The sequence below is a fragment of the Centrocercus urophasianus genome, unplaced genomic scaffold (assembly GCF_019232065.1).
Source record: "Centrocercus urophasianus isolate 14NV4802_14NV808 unplaced genomic scaffold, USGS_Curo_1.0 seq_17, whole genome shotgun sequence".
Taxonomy (NCBI): domain Eukaryota; kingdom Metazoa; phylum Chordata; class Aves; order Galliformes; family Phasianidae; genus Centrocercus; species Centrocercus urophasianus.
The window spans coordinates 13,355,808-13,371,965 of NW_024884722.1; the positions used below are offsets into that span (position 1 = coordinate 13,355,808).

Here is a 16,158-nt window from a genome sequence, read left to right on the forward strand (position 1 = left end):
CATGCCTTCAGAACCCAACCACGCCTCCAGACCCTGATGATGCCTCCAAAATCCAACCATGCCTTCAGAACCCAACCATGACTCCAGACCCCTACAATGCCTTCAGAACCCAACTATGCTTCCAGAACCCAACAGTGCTTTCAGAACACAGCAGTACTTTCAGAAATCTCAGTGCATCCGGACATGCTGAAGACAGATGGTAAAACAATCCTAGTTTTGGCACAAGATGTTGCTTTTCCATATTTGTTGCCAGTGACCTTTGGATTGCCATGCCTCAGCGAAGGACATTGTGGGTGGGCAATATGTGTTGACCTGGTTAGGTTTCAGGAGACTTGAGAACTGACTTAATTAGGTAATCCAGTTATTAAATCTATAAAAACATCTTGGGATTATGTGCTGCCTTCATTTAAAAAAAGGTCTCAGCAGGGACTCCTCACATGCCTCGAGTCTGAAGCAGGACTTGTCAGCCTATACTGATACACAGACCCCTAAACATCCACACAGACACAGAAGCCTGAATTACTACATAAAAGCCAACTGACTTAAAGTTTTCCTTTTCACAGTTACTTTCCATGGACTTCAAAGAAGCCTGCAGAGTCTGAAAGACACCACACATGTGGAAGTACCCAGAAGCAGGGCCACAAGTCCATGCTGCTGAGAGAACTAGGCGCAGGTCGAGCTGAACCTCTGCCCGGTGCCCTCCCGCAACCCTCCCAGCTGCAATCCTGTGGCTCTGCCAAAGCAAAGCCTGGCGGAGCATTATCAGAACTCTGGCAAAGGGACCACGCAGCCTGAATGTATGAGCCCCTGCTTTGATGAGCAAGCAAAGGTTTGAGAAGACAAAACATACTGCAGGAGGCAGGCAGAATCTTGCCCCAATCTCCGTGTGCTGCTGCCAAGGTGCAGCGGGGCCACTCGGCACCGGGTGGCGTGTCTGGAGATCTGCGGGGGCCCAGCACCACCCCGTGCAGCTTGGACAAGGAAGGATTGCACTCCTCCCTCCCACCTCTGCCTGGTTTTGGGGCAGAACGGGGCGGCGGGGCAGGTGGGTGCTGGGACGAGCTCTCCTGCGTCATCCTGCGCTTATAAACAGAGCTGTGGCCAAAGTACGCGCCGGGGCCGCGTGCCCAAAGGCAGAGCTCCGGCACCGGGAGTCCGGGCAGAGAGGCGGCTCTTGGCCGTGCCCCCTGGTGCCGCGTGGCAGCGGTAGCGCTGTCGGGGCCGCCCCGTCCCGGTCGCCGCCTCACCGTACTTACGGGGTTCGTGGATGCCGGGGTAGTCGCTGAACTCCAGCACGTATAGGTGGCGGCCCTCGACGCTGCGTCCGATGCTGTAGATGCGGGTGACGTACGGACACTCGCTCTGCACGCGAAATAGAGCCCGCACCATCTCCTCGTAGCGGTGGTGCAGGAAGCTGACGGCAGCCGCTACCTCGAGCAGGAGCAGGGTCCCGGCCAGCGGCCGCAGCCACCCCGCCATCGGCCCCCGGCTCCCTCCTCCCCGCCCGGAGCTAAAGTGCAAACTGGAACCAGCTCTTTCCAGTTCCCCCGCCAAGTGCCAGCCCCCTGCACCTGCGGGCGGGGGGCGGCGGGAGCGGGGGCAGGGATGCTTCTCCCGGCCGCCCGCTGACTGCCCGCTCTCCGCCGTCGGGGAAGCGTCCAGAGTGCTGCTCACTCATTAACCGGACGGCAAACAGGACCCCGCGCCCCGGGAGGCGGCAGCGCAGCGCTGGAAGCGGGCGGAGAGGAGCGGGGGCTCCGCGAGGCCGCTTCTCCGGGAGGGAGCGGGGCCCCCACGGCAGGGACGCGCCGTGACCGAGCCCCTGCGCGGGGGCAGAGCCGAGCGAGGCGGGGGCTTGACGGCGCGGGCGGTTCCCCCGGCCCCATTCCGAACAGTGCTGCTCTCCTGCCCCATCTCCTGGGGAAGCGGCGGTGGCACCGCGTCGGCACGGCTCCGGCTAGCCCCGCACGCCCGCGGCACGGATGGGGCCTGGGATGGGGACAAGGACAGGAGCAAGGTCGCACTCTCGCGCCTTTCTGCCCGAGCAGCAGTCAGAGAGCAGCGCGAGGTGCGATGCTGCAGCACAGAGCTCTGCCATGCGAGGAGGGGACACGACGGTGCCCTCCGATATGCACCGGGCAGAAGAGAGCCCCAAAGCTTAAAGGCAACTGAAAAGGTCTGGCTATGAACAGTTGCAGAGCGATTCTGGATTTAGAGGAAGCCAATTCCCCTTCACCTCTCTGCCAGAGACGTTCTTGCTCAAGGGTGTGCAGTCATCTATGCTGCTCTGCCCATGGATGGACGCAGTGTTGCTAAAACTCTCAAAACAGCAGCTTTGCTGCTCTGTGATAATAACAAGGCATCCCTGCTCATAGCTTCAATGCAAGCAGTGCAGGCTGCAAAGATAGTAGTTATCATGCCTTCTTCCAGCTTAGCTCCATTCCACCACTTCCCTGTTTGCCATTCAGCCTCAGAGCAACTCACATCTAAGCATAGGATCAGCATCACAACGTCTTTTGTTAGTTAATGCAAAATGGCCCTAGGGTTGCCAGCTCTTCCCTGTACTGATAGCCAAGGAGAAGCAGCAGAGACTTGTGGGGCAACTGTAAGCAGGATTTGGTGGGGCAGGGCAGGCTGAGATAGAAGGGTGCTGCCAGGGGACACATGGAACAGTGCACACTTTCCTATGGAGATGGATGACACTGACGTGGGGAACAAGAAAAAGAAATGGCAGAATGCTGGATCCTAAAAAAGAGCTGTGAGCAAGATTTGGGGTGGGCGGAGAACACATCTCACGCATGATGGGTCTGGAGAATTAGTCAGCATTATCCATAACACAGGCGTGGAGGCAGCCCACCACCAGGCAGCAGGTTTGAATCAAACAAAAGGAAATAGCTCTGCACACAATGCACAATGAAATTACCTCATCAAAGCTGAGACTTTAATGAGAGCAAAAGGGAACAGGATGAAATCACAGGGAACATCCACGGGCATCCACAGCTCGGATAACTACACAGGGCCAGATGCAGGCATTTCATCACACATCCAACACATTAAAACACTGATGGAAGCAGAAACAAACAACATAGAACATAGAAACAACACAGGAAGTAAACAAAGACATCATTTGGAAAATGCAGCAAATACATCTGGGACAAATCATCCCCTCTCCCCAGATGTTCAAAGACACAGCAACTTTGAAGCAGAAGGGGGAGCACGAGCAGGAATGTGTTGTGCCACAGCAGAGAAGTGGAGATGAATGCAATTCCTACATTCCAGCCCTTAACCCCACTGCTCCTCTGCTCATGCAGGTGACAGGATCCTGGCCTTGGACAGATCCCTTGTGGTGCCTGAGATTTCATTCTGGCCATCTTTTTACCAGAGAAAGGCTGGAAAATGTGAGGAAAATTCAAGATAAGAGCTGCATGAACAAACTGGGGAGGGTGCACACTGAAAGAAAAATGAGTGGTGACAAGCATGTTTACCTTGGCTGGGCTGCAGCTGCGTGCAGACAGAGCTGCGGCCCTGAAGCAAGAGGTACAGCCTTGCATCCTTCACCTGTTTTGCAGGGATGATCATGAAGGCACTGTGCCAGTGGTGCTGGGGTGAGAGAGAAGGATGGCAAGGACAGAAGAATGCAGGCCTGCAGTGTGGCGGGGGGAAGGGGGACAAACTGCTTTGGAGAGGTCAGGATAAAATGAAACCAAGAAAAGATGAGATTTTGGCAGTAGGTGCCTTCCAGGCACCAGGAGATAGGAAAGGACACGGTGCATTGCTATGCCGTGAGGGAATGCTGCCCCTCCAGCCACCAGGAGCTCCAGATCTGACACAGAAAAGCAGTGAGCAGCTGGCAGCAGAGGAAACCTCACCTCAAGACTTTTCCATCTTCTATGCCAAAAGCTTCATCCTACCCCTGGGTCATTCCCATCTTCTGGAAAGCAGTCCGAGAGCATCACTGGCATGGGTTAAGAAGTCTTTATTGTGATAAGGATACAGAGATCGGTGCGTGTATCAGAATAAACTGAGACCCATTTCACCAGGGTGAAGCCACATGAATTGCACAGCCAAGTGGCAGGGCACAAAACTGCTGTTCTCAGCCCATGCAGAGGGGAGGGCTGGCTGTACTGGGTGAGGAATGAAGTGTACTTCTTAAGGTCTGCTGCGGAGTGGGCTGCTCTCTGCAAGAGGGGTGGGAAAGCTGCATCCACCCAACAGCTTCCTCTTCTCTCCCCCAGAATGTCACTGACAGTTTTGCCTCTGACCCAACCCTGAGGTGAATGGGAGAGAGCTTGTGGATGTGGAAGTCATCAGTCCCAGAGGAGTCAGACTGCTCCTGTGCTCAGCCAAATGAGCAAGTCATCTGCAAGGAACCTTCCCAAACAGTACTGCTCAACATCCTAGTGCCATGCTCAACCCCTGTGCCATGCCACTCACCCTGCCACACCTCTCACGGCTCCTGGTGATAAAACACAGGGACAGGAGAGACCAGGGGTCTGGACAGCCCAGTGGAGCTGAGTAGCATATAAATATATTCAAGACAAGAACATGTGGTGTTAAAACATGTTTTAACCCAGAAGAGCAAAACTGAACAGGAGCTAGGAGCTGGAAATTAAAGCCAGACTCTAGCAAATCAGAAATAAGGCACAGATATTTATCAGAGAGGCAGATCAACTGTATTAACAAAAGAAATGATATGACATTACTAACACCGGACATATATGGAAATTCCCCCCACTACCTTTCATAGTATTCATGGTGGGTGAAGTCCTTGAGTGACTCTGGAACATACGCTTGAGCCATACACGGCTGGGTCAGACACAGCACAGAAGCAAGGAAATTAACATTCATTAAATCTCATAACTGACCCAGCGTTTTGAGCAGCTTCCACAGACAGAACCCTGCAATGGCAGAGGAGGTTGTTGAGAAGAACCATACGTTTTGCTGGGAAGGCTCAAGCACAGCCAGTGAGTGATACGGGTCTCGCCACAGTAGGATGCCCTTGGCCAACCTATTCCTGGAGCCTCAGCTTGCCTGGTGGTTTAAATGGCACAGCTGGTATCCCCTTAGAAATACTAGTTCTGAGGATTGTCTCATAAATGTGTTCTAAAAGTCATTAACTTCTAAAAATAACATAATTAATATATTGCATTTATCTCCTTTGGGGCCTTTTACCTTTTGATTTGTTGCTGCTTTGTGAACAGAACAGAAGGAGAAAGCCATGATACCAGGCAATCACCTAACTCCAGAAGCAAAGGCTTACAATGGTAATACTGTAGTACCTGCAAGTAAAGATACAAAGCACTGCTGAAGCTTTTCTCACAGGTTCTGTACTTCAGCTCCTTTCCTCTGGCATAAACCCTTAGCAGGGACCAGAACAGCAGACTGGCACAGGCTCTCTCCATGCCAGTTTCCACGTGGATTTTCTGCATCTGTTTCAGAAACTTCCTGATGGATCTGCCAGACAAAGCTAAGCAGCACTGGCAGCTGCCTGCTCCGTGATGAGCTCTTCTACCTTCCTACCCTGACCAAAGATTATTGTTAAATCTCATCCTATACACATGTCCTTGGAGAAAATGACAGAAAGAAGGCTCCACATCTATATGAATTCCCACATCTCTGTGTTTGCAGATCAAACAAACTGGAAAAAGAACAAACAGCGTGGGGAAATGTCATTTGTGGGTTGACCTTGGTCACTTAGAGAAATGTTCTTAGAACAGTATGTGTTTCAGCAGAGCCAGGCAGAAGGCAAAACATCTCATGACAAAAGACTGATGCACACCACGAGACAGCAGCCATTCTGGATTGCCATGGTAGGAAAATAAGGCCAACTTGCAAGAGCTAAACTGAACAAAACAGCTCCTTATGAAACCTTAAGTGAACAGACCTGACCCTGAGATATATGAATAGGAAAAAGAGTACAGATCAAGAGAACAAGGGCTATTACTTTTATGTACAGTGTTAGGGCATCTACTGCCACTTGCTGCTGAAACCTTTGGCATCCAAACTTCAGATGTACAAAATTGCATGGAAGTTGACTCAAGAGCTACGCGTGAGTCAAGACAAAGCACTTTACAGAATGAAGGTCAATATTTAATATGATACAATGCTGACTTCCAAGCACCAACAACAATAGAAGGGATTTTAATAGCAAAGAGTTAGTCGTTTTGGAACTGGTGGATCAAGGTCCATCAGAAGCTAAGGCCAGCTAATTCAGAGCAAAAGACATTTTTTGAAAAAATGCCCTAACATCTTACCATTGGAGAGGGTATATTTTCCCCTTTACCTTCAGCATGTCATGGCTCCTACTCCAGGCATGAACTAGAAACAAGCAGGGGACATTTTTCAGCCTGCACTATGTGGAAGAACAAGCTGGGAAAGCACAAAAGCCCTGAGCTCTGCATCTGTGTTTGCCCAAGGGAGAAAGCTTCATCCCTGTTGCATTTCCTGCTTTTCCTGCAACTTTGCTCAGGGAAACAGGTGAAGATGACCATGCCATGCCTTTCTCTCCACAGTATCTGCTTTCTTTTGGCCTCCAGCACACGTGTTTCATTAGGAGAAGAGATTTCTTAGATTACCTCCCAAGCAAATAGGTATCAGTGGTTTCCAATTGCCATAAAAATTGATTGCTGACTTACCTCTCTGTTTTGGACTACGGAATAGGTAACAGAAGAAAGTGATTCATAAACCTGATCAGTGGCACCATCTAGTTGTGCGCTAGAATATGGGCTGTGGTAAGTGCACTTACAGCACCTAGGTGTTACTGTTTGGGGAGTAGCCTAAGCCACGAGGGAAAGAAAGGCAAATTTTCCATGCTTTCGCTGATGGAAAGAGAGGCTGTGTGTGCCCTCACGCTGGCTCTTACCAGCTGTCTTTTTATAAAGGGAAATGGCCCAAAAAACATTTTCCCTAAATCAGAGACTGCTATATGATCAGCACAGTGACAGTGGATTGTTTTAATGGATGTATACTTGGAGGCACGCTGATCAGATCAGAGTTCCTGTAGATATATGTGCTCACTACTTGTCAAGAATCCTTGGCTAGGATGATGGCTTTTCCTATAATAATCAGCAATGTCTGGCTGGGAACTCATGTCTTGATGCACAGTCAACCTAGGGACATGGGAATGGCTCAGTGTAAGAGTGAGCCAGCTTTGGTCCAGCAAAAACATCAGGAAGACGTGGGGAAAGAGGCTTCTTGCCACCTGTGAAAGGAGCAGACTGCTGCCAGAGCCCAGCTAAGGATCGATAACCACCAGCACGCTCAGTTTCTTCATTCCCATCCCTTCTTGTCCTAGAGTGACATTTGGGAGCATGACCAGCCTTTGAGGGCTAGCTGGCTACAAGTGACCACGCCTGGCAAGCAGAGGTGTGCTGGTGCAGTTTCCCTGCTGGAATGGCTCTTGGGAACAGCTTCAGCAGAGGAGGAGCTGGATCACCCAGTGTGATCACTCCCAAGAGCTCAGTGGCATGTGGGACCCTGAGATTACTCTTGCAGGAGCACTGGCTCCCAAAGATTGGTGCTGCTTTTCTCTTCATAACGCTATGCACAAGGCAATAAAAAAAACAAGCAGCAGAGTTTCAGTGAATGAAAATACGACCCATTCAAGAAGGGAACGCTCGCTTGTCTGTCCATGGTATAGAGGTGGCGAGCCTGATGTCCCAACATCTGTCAGTGCAAGTGAAACTTAAAAGAGACAAATGCCCTTGTTGCACACAGTCAGTAGCTTCAGAGGGAGGGACTCTGCACTACAGCCTGGTCTTCAGTGGGCTCCTAGCCCTGAGCAGCTGGGGCGCCTCTCCCTCCATAGTCTTCCTAGACGATCCCTTTCTGCAGGCACTTGGGCTTGTGGAAGAGAAGCAAAGCAAGCAGGATCACTGATACCAGCACAAGGGAGCACAGAACCATCAGCCCCACATAGCTGCTGTAGGAAAGAGGAGGTGCAGGAGGCTCCTCCGCAGGGATCATGTTGGTCAGGTTCAGCATGTAGCCCAGTGTCCAGCCTGCATCGCTGCTGCCAATCTGAAATGGAGAGGAGCAGAATCAGAGATGGAAGGTGCCAGGGCAGTATCATCCCTGTGGAAGATGGGCAAAGCTGTATAGCAGAGGTGGCAATCAACATACCTTTCCAAGGAAGTGGATCCTTTGCCAGTTCTCTGTAGTGAATCCATAGCCATTTTCCAGTAGAGAGAGGATGTAGGCTCCGGAGAAGCAGTATTCGCTCAGGTACTTTTCTTTTATTTGATGATACTGTAGCTTCACCTAGGAAAAGAGGGAGAAGTCACCAGGCTGCTAAACCTGTGTTCCTGCAGCTCCAGCTTGCACTTGAACATTCACTACAGGTGCCGTGGGAAATCTTCCTGTGCCTGCCTTGGAAATTACCCCCAACCACGCATCCTATTAGGAAGCATTAGCAACACCTGGGACTTGGGCAGTCTGCCCCGCTGCAGAGAAGCAGCTCTGCTCACCTCATGCCAAGGCCGGGCGCAGAGTTTCTCAATAGCACTGGTCACTTCCTCCAGGGTGAAGGGGACATCATTTGTCAGGTTCAAAAAGTTCATCACAAAGTAGAAAGCAGAAAAGGCCTGAAAGAGAATATTTTAACCTGAGTAGGACAACAGTAATCCCACAAGACAGCTTTATTTAGAGAAACAAAAGAAACAGTCAGGTGAGCTGGCTGGCTTCAGTAATGCTCATACAGTTGTGCATGAATCACACTGGCCTGTGACAAGCTCTCCTGTCCCTGGTGCTGGCCATTGGGAGGGACAGCTTTAAAAACGAATCTGTAAATGAAGTACCGCTGCCTCGTAGGCCGGTATCTACTATAGTAGCTCTTATATTTGTTGTCTTCACAGCCAGACAACAAAGACTATTTCTGTAGTTTCATGTCTAAAAAGTTATCTTGGAAATGAATTTCTGCCCCATCCATGGATAATACGCTCCAGCATTGTTCTGAGTTTCTCTCTTCTGATGGTCTGAATTATAGGGAGTTGAAGAATGCAAACCTACCCCAAAGTCCCCCTGTAATGGAGGTAGATATATCCCATTGAAGGAGCAGCTGGAGTAAGGACAGTTGGTTTTGTTAAAGAGATTCTGGATATTTCTTCGGCATTTTTCATAATTCCCCTCTCCTTCAATATGCAGCTGGCTGAAAGGGAATTGTTTTTTCTCGACTGATGTACAAGGGTTTTTGAAGAAATTATTGATACTTATAGTTCTCTGATATCCTTGGTGAAAGCATGGGTCAAAGAGGCTGCCGTTCTCTGTGCTCTGAAAATAAGATTCACAAAAGCTGTTATATTTCACTCTAGAATAACACACTGGGAAAAAACCACAAGAAAGGGTGACCACAAGGCACTTGTCATGATACATCATGCCAAGACACACAAACACTGGGTCAAAGGTGAGGACAGACTTAAGGCTTTAGCCGTAATTTGGGACATGTGGCTACTGCTTCTTGCTCTGTTGCATTCTCCCTTTCAGACCTTGGGCAAGTTCCAGCCATATTTTCTGAAGCTGCTGTTGATTTGGGATTTTCTCAGATGGTGAAGCACCATCTCCACCATCTTTTTCGGACAAGCACAATATTGCTGCTATCCCATGCCAATCAGTCAAGGCATCTCTAATTAGTAATATCTTTGAAAATGTTGGCTGTCATCTGTGAGCATCTAACCAAACTTTATGGAGGATAACAGCACTTTCCAAATCCAGGCTAAGTGATGCAACATTTAGCCAGGACACAGCAGCACCAGTACGTCAAAGCTGTGAGAGTCCAGGACCTCCACGTGCCACCCCAGATGTACTTGCCTGTAGATCCCTGGCCAGTTTCTGTTGCAGAGCCTGGTCCTTTCCATAGCAAAGGAAGCTGTGTGTGTACACTTGGTAATCCTTGCCATAGAGGCGGAAATACAGCAAATTCTGTGGGGACTCAGAAGAGATTTCAGCTGGTACAAAGGTAATCTGTGTTGAGGCTCCTCCAAGGTCTAATGCTCCTGATGTCTCACTTATGGATTTCAGGGAATGTAGAAATTTTTTCCAGCCAGACTTGAAAAAAAATTCAAAGTACGGATACATCAGGCATGGAGAAAATGTACTCAGGAACAAAAAGAGAAAGTCTTCGTAGAATAGTAGCAGAAGGACAGAATGCAGGAAAGGGAGTACGGCTTCAAGGGGGGCACGAGATGAGAACCAGAACAAGGTACAGGCTCAGAAGAGCGCAAGATGGATCACATCCAAGTGTTTGCAAGAGGTTGAAGAACATGTAACAAAAACAACTGCTATATGAAAAATCAATTTACTGTTTCAGTGCCCAGATGACTTATAAACCTGATAGTAAAGAATCATCATCAAATACTGAAAAGTTTTTTTTTTTCTTTTTCTTTTAGCCTGGGTTGAAAAAGACCACAATGATCATCTGGTTTCAACCCCCCTGTCATGTGCAGAGTCGTCAACCACCAGACCAGGCTGCCCGGAGCCACATCCAGCTTGGCCTTGAATGCCTCCAGGGATGGGGCATCCACAACCTCCTTGGACAACCTGTTCCAGTGCACCACCACTCTGTGTATAAAACTTCCTCTTAATATCTAACCTAAACCTCCCCTGTCTCAGTTTAAAACCATTCCCCCTCGTCCTGTCACTATCCACCCTCGTAAACATCTGTTCCCCTTCCTTTTTATATGCTCCCTTCAAGTACTAGTGACACTTTGCAGATATTTAACCAAGCACAGAAGTATTTTAGATCAGTAAGTGAGGAGGATGCTATACCTGTGAGAAGTTATTGAAACTGTTGTTTTATTTCAGTGCTCTAAGACTACCTACAGTAATTGCTGATGCAAGAAGCACAGCATCCCGATCTGTGATAAACGTCTCACAGGGAGCCTCCTGAAACACCCTCATGAATGGCATGATTCATACAGCACTGCCAGCCAGTGGTTCAAATCTGGACTTGCCAGTGATACAATACCTGCTTGAAATTACCAAGCAAGTAGTTAATGGTGATCCATCCATAGGCTCCTTCTTCCTGACCGCTGATGATTCTGGCGCCCTGGAAATTGAAGGGAGCTGAGCGTAGTGTCTTCTCGACTGAGGACAAGACTTTGTCAGCTGCATCTTTATTTTCCAACCTGAATGAATGGAAGAAAGGATGGAGTGACTGCAGCTGACAGCCCTCAGCAGCTTATGGGCTTCACTCTGAGCAGATAGGCTGCAACCCCCCACCAACTGTCAGTTATAACATGACAGTCCTTCACATGGATACATCCAGCTGTAACTGGCTGTGTCTCTCGATCACACCTTGACAGCACAGCTGCTACCAGCCCGGACACAGACACTGCAGTTGACAGCAGGAATTGGAGCATAGCCCCCCTGCTCTCCTAGAGAACATTCCCTGGCAAGGATCACCCTGGGGAGATCCTTTTCACTTTTCACCATTTCGTAAGAGACCATGTCTCATATATATCCCTGATATCCCAGGGATTTTCCCTAGACAAAACACATGAAATTAGCTCCCTGATCCAGCCAGGTAACAGGTCTGAGTCACCCCAAGAAAAATCATAAATTTGAACTATATAAAGTTACCTTAGTTTTGGTGATTTCAGGCCAAGTCGAGGTATGAAGGGAGTTAAAACATCACAGGGCACAAAAACTGTGGGTCAAATCTATTACTAGACTGTGAGAGATGTTTGAACAACTTCTTCAAGTAGCAGTTTGGGCATGGCTATCCTTCATAGTGTCTGTGTTGCACATGGGTGCCGGAGAAAATGGAAGGGGGGAGCAGGTGGAAACAGACCTGCCAGGCAAGTGGGGAAGAGTCTGGGGAGACTAGAGGTCCAGAGAGATGGAAATCTGGGCACAGCACCAACTTGTAGCATTTCCAATGACTTCACTGCAGAGACACCGCTTGGTATCTATGGTGCTCTAAGGTGCAAGGGAAGGAGATGAACACTGTGGTACCTGAGGAGCCGCATGCCAGCAGTTGCTCCGAGGTAGACGGGTGTCTCTCGATGCTGCTTTGAGGGAATCACCTCTTCTGCTTGTCGGAGGCACTGCACCAGAGAGGGACCTGCCTTCTCTGTAGTCTGGGAATAACCTGAGATCCCTGGGCCTGCAAGAAATTGGAAGACTTCATTGCACCATCTCCAAGCGTAACCTGTGAGGGCTGTCATGAGCCTTGTCCACTAAACAATATCACTAGCATGAGCAGCAACAGATTTAACCACCCCATTTCTAGGTTTTAGAAACCCTAAAGCATCAGTCATTCCTCTGACAAAAGCTGTGACTGACACCATACTTCATGCCTTCCAAAACCATTACATATCTACATAGCAATTAAATATTAAAAAAAACAAAAAAACAAAAAAAAAAAACAAACCACAACATGCTTAAGTTTAGTAACCTTTGTCACTTTTTTCCTTTAAAATGAGATCAGAGTGTCCTCCTTTCTCACTGATGTTTATCAGTGCTTCGGCAAGGGTACACACAGAAATTGCATTTTGTTGTTGTCAAGTACAATCCTTAGTGTAGTTCTTTCCACAAAGCATTTAACTCTGTGCATCCCCAAATGAAAGGAAAAATGGACCCAACTTTTCTCTTTGGAAGTTCAAGCAACAAGTTCTTAGCAGGAAGCAGTGGAATATATGTTAGATCACAGATTTAATGCTGCTGTCACTATTGGTCAGTTCCCCAAATTTCATCTCCACCACCCTTTCGCCACATTCTCTTTCCAATTCATCCCCTTTCACTGCTTCCTTCTTTCCTCTTACCTTCAACTTTACACACCTCCACCTGCTGCACCACTCCAGTGTCATTCTCCTTCTCTGCTGGCCACTCATACACATACAGGTTTGTGTGGGACGACCCCGCATCTAGCACAATCCCATACTGTGGACAGAACAGATCCTGTCATCACACCTGAGCCACTGAGTTGGATAGAGCATATGCATGAGCATGGGCAAAAACGAACAGCAAACCTGGCAACTGTGGGGACATGCTACAGCATTACTCTCCCCATGCAGCGTTTTGTTCTAAGTTTTCACTTAAGGGGATGAGAGCAGTAGCAAGACTGTAAATGATTACTTAGGAGATGGTCTCTTGTGAAGGCATATCTGTTTTGATCAGATTGCTTAAGATGCACGGAGCCTGAAAGGGAGATCAGACTGACCCAGCAGGGACAGCAACATGTCCTTGAGCACCATGCATGCCTAAACCTCTGCTTGGCTTGTTTTCCTGTAAGAGCCTCAGCTTGTAATACCTTGACGTTCTTCGGAAGTGGCTGGTTTTGGGTCACTGCTACAGCAATTAAAGCAATTGCAGCCAATGTGGAGAGAAATCCGAGTATGAGTAGAATTTTCCTTGTTGTAGACATCTTTGGTTTGCTACCTGTGACTAAAGCAGAAAAAGGATGTTAGCATCCCTGTAACCCAACTTACCTCACCCCAAAAGTCTTCAGGCATGTTCCCGTGTTCCAAATACTGTTTGCATGGGACAAGCACCAGCTTTTTCCATAGCTCTGTCTTTGTTTCAATAACCACTGAGAAGCTGAAAGAACAGACTGCTAATTTAAAAACAACAAAGCTTAGCAGAGCCAAGAGCTTTAACCCCTGCCACACTCTGTCACTGTATACCTTGTGCCAGGTTTTTACAACATTAAAAAGAATTTACAACATCCTTGTCACTGGTAATGCATTTAAAAAATCTAACGCTAACATTTCTGAATCACAGTTTAAGCAGTGCTGTCCTGAACTTTGGCAATGCTATATTAAAAAAAAAAAAAAAGTAAATTAATTTTTTTGTAGTTTAAAATACATTGTCAGCAGTAGAATTATTTAAAAAAGCTACTTATGGTTGGTGGAAATAATTCAGAACCAATATAGCTTTTGAGTTTTCGGAATATACTAACGGCCAGCACAGTGTTGCCGATTGTATTTTTCTACTTTGGCTTCTCCTTCCATCTCCCATGATGGAAATTTCAGTTCACAGCTTAGGCTCAGTCACTTTAGTATTGTTTAATAAAATATAATCCACAACACAAAGCTCTAGACAATCTGCAAAAATATTTTGTAGACTTACAATCTAGCTGTAAATGGAATAGTTTCAACTATTGGCGCTCTAGTACCTGTTCTTTCTACTGCATGAAATCTATTTCTACCCACACTGAAATTCCATAGTCAAAAGCACTGCTTGCCTTACTGCTCACATGGGTGCTAATTTGTCTTTTCCTAGTACACAAATTCTCCTAGAGATGTTTAGAAGTCTGTTACGGGTCATTCAGGGTGGCAATACCTCCATGCAGGCAGAGATATCAACTACCTTCACTCTCCAAGAAGATAAAGGAACCATGTTTGCTCTGCATCTGTACAGCAGAACTTCAATTCCAGAAGTTATTGATTCTCCAGTCCTTTAGGCAGTACTGGAGTAGTTCTCCAAATCCTTCCAGGCACCCCACATCACAAATGCAAATATAAGAAGCATTCATGCTCAGAAGAGAACCACCTTCTAACCACTCTGTTTCACATCAAAGTTGGTCCCAGATGCCAGAACTACACCAAGTGTTGTCCAGCCCTACAAATGACCCAACATCCTGGAGTAACTTCATTTGGGCTAACTTCTGAAAAAGATGGGGGGGGGTTCTTGGAACCTCTGCATCTGCAGACAGATAGCTGCTTTCCATCCATCTAAGGAGAATGGAATCTAAAAGTTCTGAGAAAACTCGTTCCGAAAGTGTCCCCACAAGGAGGTCCTTGGGGAGCCTAATGCTGACCTGGAGCTTTGTGCTCTCTCATTGTGCTTACATGTAAATCTGCTGATGCTAACGGCAAAATTTGGAAGCTTGTTATGCTCACATTTTGTGACTGTCTGTTAGAGGCACAGCATGCTTGCCAATATCTCCAAGAATGTAGCTTAGAAAAAACAGTCTAGTACACATACCAGACAGTAGGAGGGCAGAATGCATTTTATATTGCTTTCTTCAAAAGGGCCCCAGAACTCAAGGCTTGAAATGATTAAAAACAGCAGAGTGTGACAGCTGGGAGACTTTTCCTCCTGATGGAGATAGTTGGCTCAGGTTATGAATGTACTGAACATGTCCATTGAACAAAAATGAACACTAGAAAAATGAATACATGCAGGTGATATAACTAGCTGCACAGTACAGATACAAACGAATCATAGAATGGCTTGGGTTCAAAGGGACCCCAAGGATCATCGAATTCCACCCCCCCCCGCCACAGGCAAGACCACCAATCTCCAGATCTGGTACTAGACCAGATTGCCCAGAGCCCCATCCAACCCACTCTTAAACACTTCCAGGGATGGAGCATCCACAACCTCTTCAGGCAACCTGTTCCAGCATCTCACCACTTTCTCTGTGAAGAACTTCCTCCTGACATCTGAACCTTCTCCCTTTGAGCTTAAAACCATTCCCCCTTGTCCTATCACTGTCTATCCTTGCTAAAAGTTGATTCCTGTCACATTTATAATCCCCTTTAAATACTGGACGGGTGCAATGAAGTCTCCTCACAGCCTTCTTTTCTCCAGGCTGAACAAGCCCAGATCCCTCAGCCTGTCTCTGTAGGGGAGGTGTTCCAGACCTCTGATCATCTTCACGGCACTCCTCTGGACCCTCTCCAACAGCTCCAGTGAAGCATGGTTGAAAACTGGAACTGCTGCTGACAGCTGCACAGAAAACCCATGTAATAGTTGCCATCCTTACTCTTGTCTGGAAGCAGCTACTAACAGCCTTGTTGGGTGCTTACTGTCACAGGGCTGAAAGATGGCATGCCTTTGCATCAGTTCTAAGATATTCAGATTTCCTGTCATGATGAATATTCTTTATCAACTGCATCTTTTCAGCAGCAACAGGTTAGGAACAATTTTCCTAATGAAATGGGCCTAGAGAAATCCCTTGCCTGTAGGCAAAGACATAATTTTCTGCATCCCACCTGCAGCCTCAGATGAGTCATTTATTTTCCAAGGCATATTATTTTCTTAGTCCTGAACACAACTCTCACCTCCTGAATTGTAACTCAGTGTCACGGGCCCTTGTCAGGACTGTGACAAGGACTCTGAGACAGTGATTTCATTGCTGTATCCCATACCACAGCATCCATTTGCATGAACTGCTATGCTACCAAAGACTTGTTGAAACAAAATACAAAGTACAAA

At 47.6% G+C, this 16,158-nt stretch overlaps 2 protein-coding genes across 6 annotated transcripts in view; both read right to left on the reverse strand.

The window, feature by feature from the left end:
• CPN1 (carboxypeptidase N subunit 1) overlaps window positions 1-1,631 on the reverse strand; it is a 6,656-nt gene extending 5,025 nt beyond the window's left edge. Inside the window, exon 1 of the mRNA XM_042818882.1 lies at window positions 1,257-1,631. Within this exon, the coding sequence (XP_042674816.1) occupies window positions 1,257-1,479 (223 nt within the window). The 5' untranslated portion in view covers window positions 1,480-1,631. The remainder of the gene's footprint in view (window positions 1-1,256) is intronic.
• Window positions 1,632-3,938: 2,307 nt separating this feature from the next.
• ENTPD1 (ectonucleoside triphosphate diphosphohydrolase 1) overlaps window positions 3,939-16,158 on the reverse strand; it is a 30,000-nt gene continuing 17,780 nt past the window's right edge. For 4 of the 5 annotated variants that reach the window (XM_042818836.1, XM_042818834.1, XM_042818835.1 and 1 more), the window contains exons 2-10: window positions 13,247-13,380; window positions 12,759-12,876; window positions 11,950-12,100; window positions 10,961-11,120; window positions 9,805-10,041; window positions 9,007-9,267; window positions 8,466-8,582; window positions 8,122-8,259; window positions 3,939-8,019 (exon numbers count right to left, since the gene is read on the reverse strand). In XM_042818836.1, coding sequence (XP_042674770.1) covers window positions 7,813-8,019; window positions 8,122-8,259; window positions 8,466-8,582; window positions 9,007-9,267; window positions 9,805-10,041; window positions 10,961-11,120; window positions 11,950-12,100; window positions 12,759-12,876; window positions 13,247-13,360 — 1,503 coding nt within the window. In that variant the 5' untranslated portion in view covers window positions 13,361-13,380 and the 3' untranslated portion in view covers window positions 3,939-7,812. Of the gene's footprint in view, window positions 8,020-8,121; window positions 8,260-8,465; window positions 8,583-9,006; window positions 9,268-9,804; window positions 10,042-10,960; window positions 11,121-11,949; window positions 12,101-12,758; window positions 12,877-13,246; window positions 13,381-14,922; window positions 15,119-16,158 lie in introns of those variants that run through there. The other variant, XM_042818833.1, reaches the window with a different exon arrangement.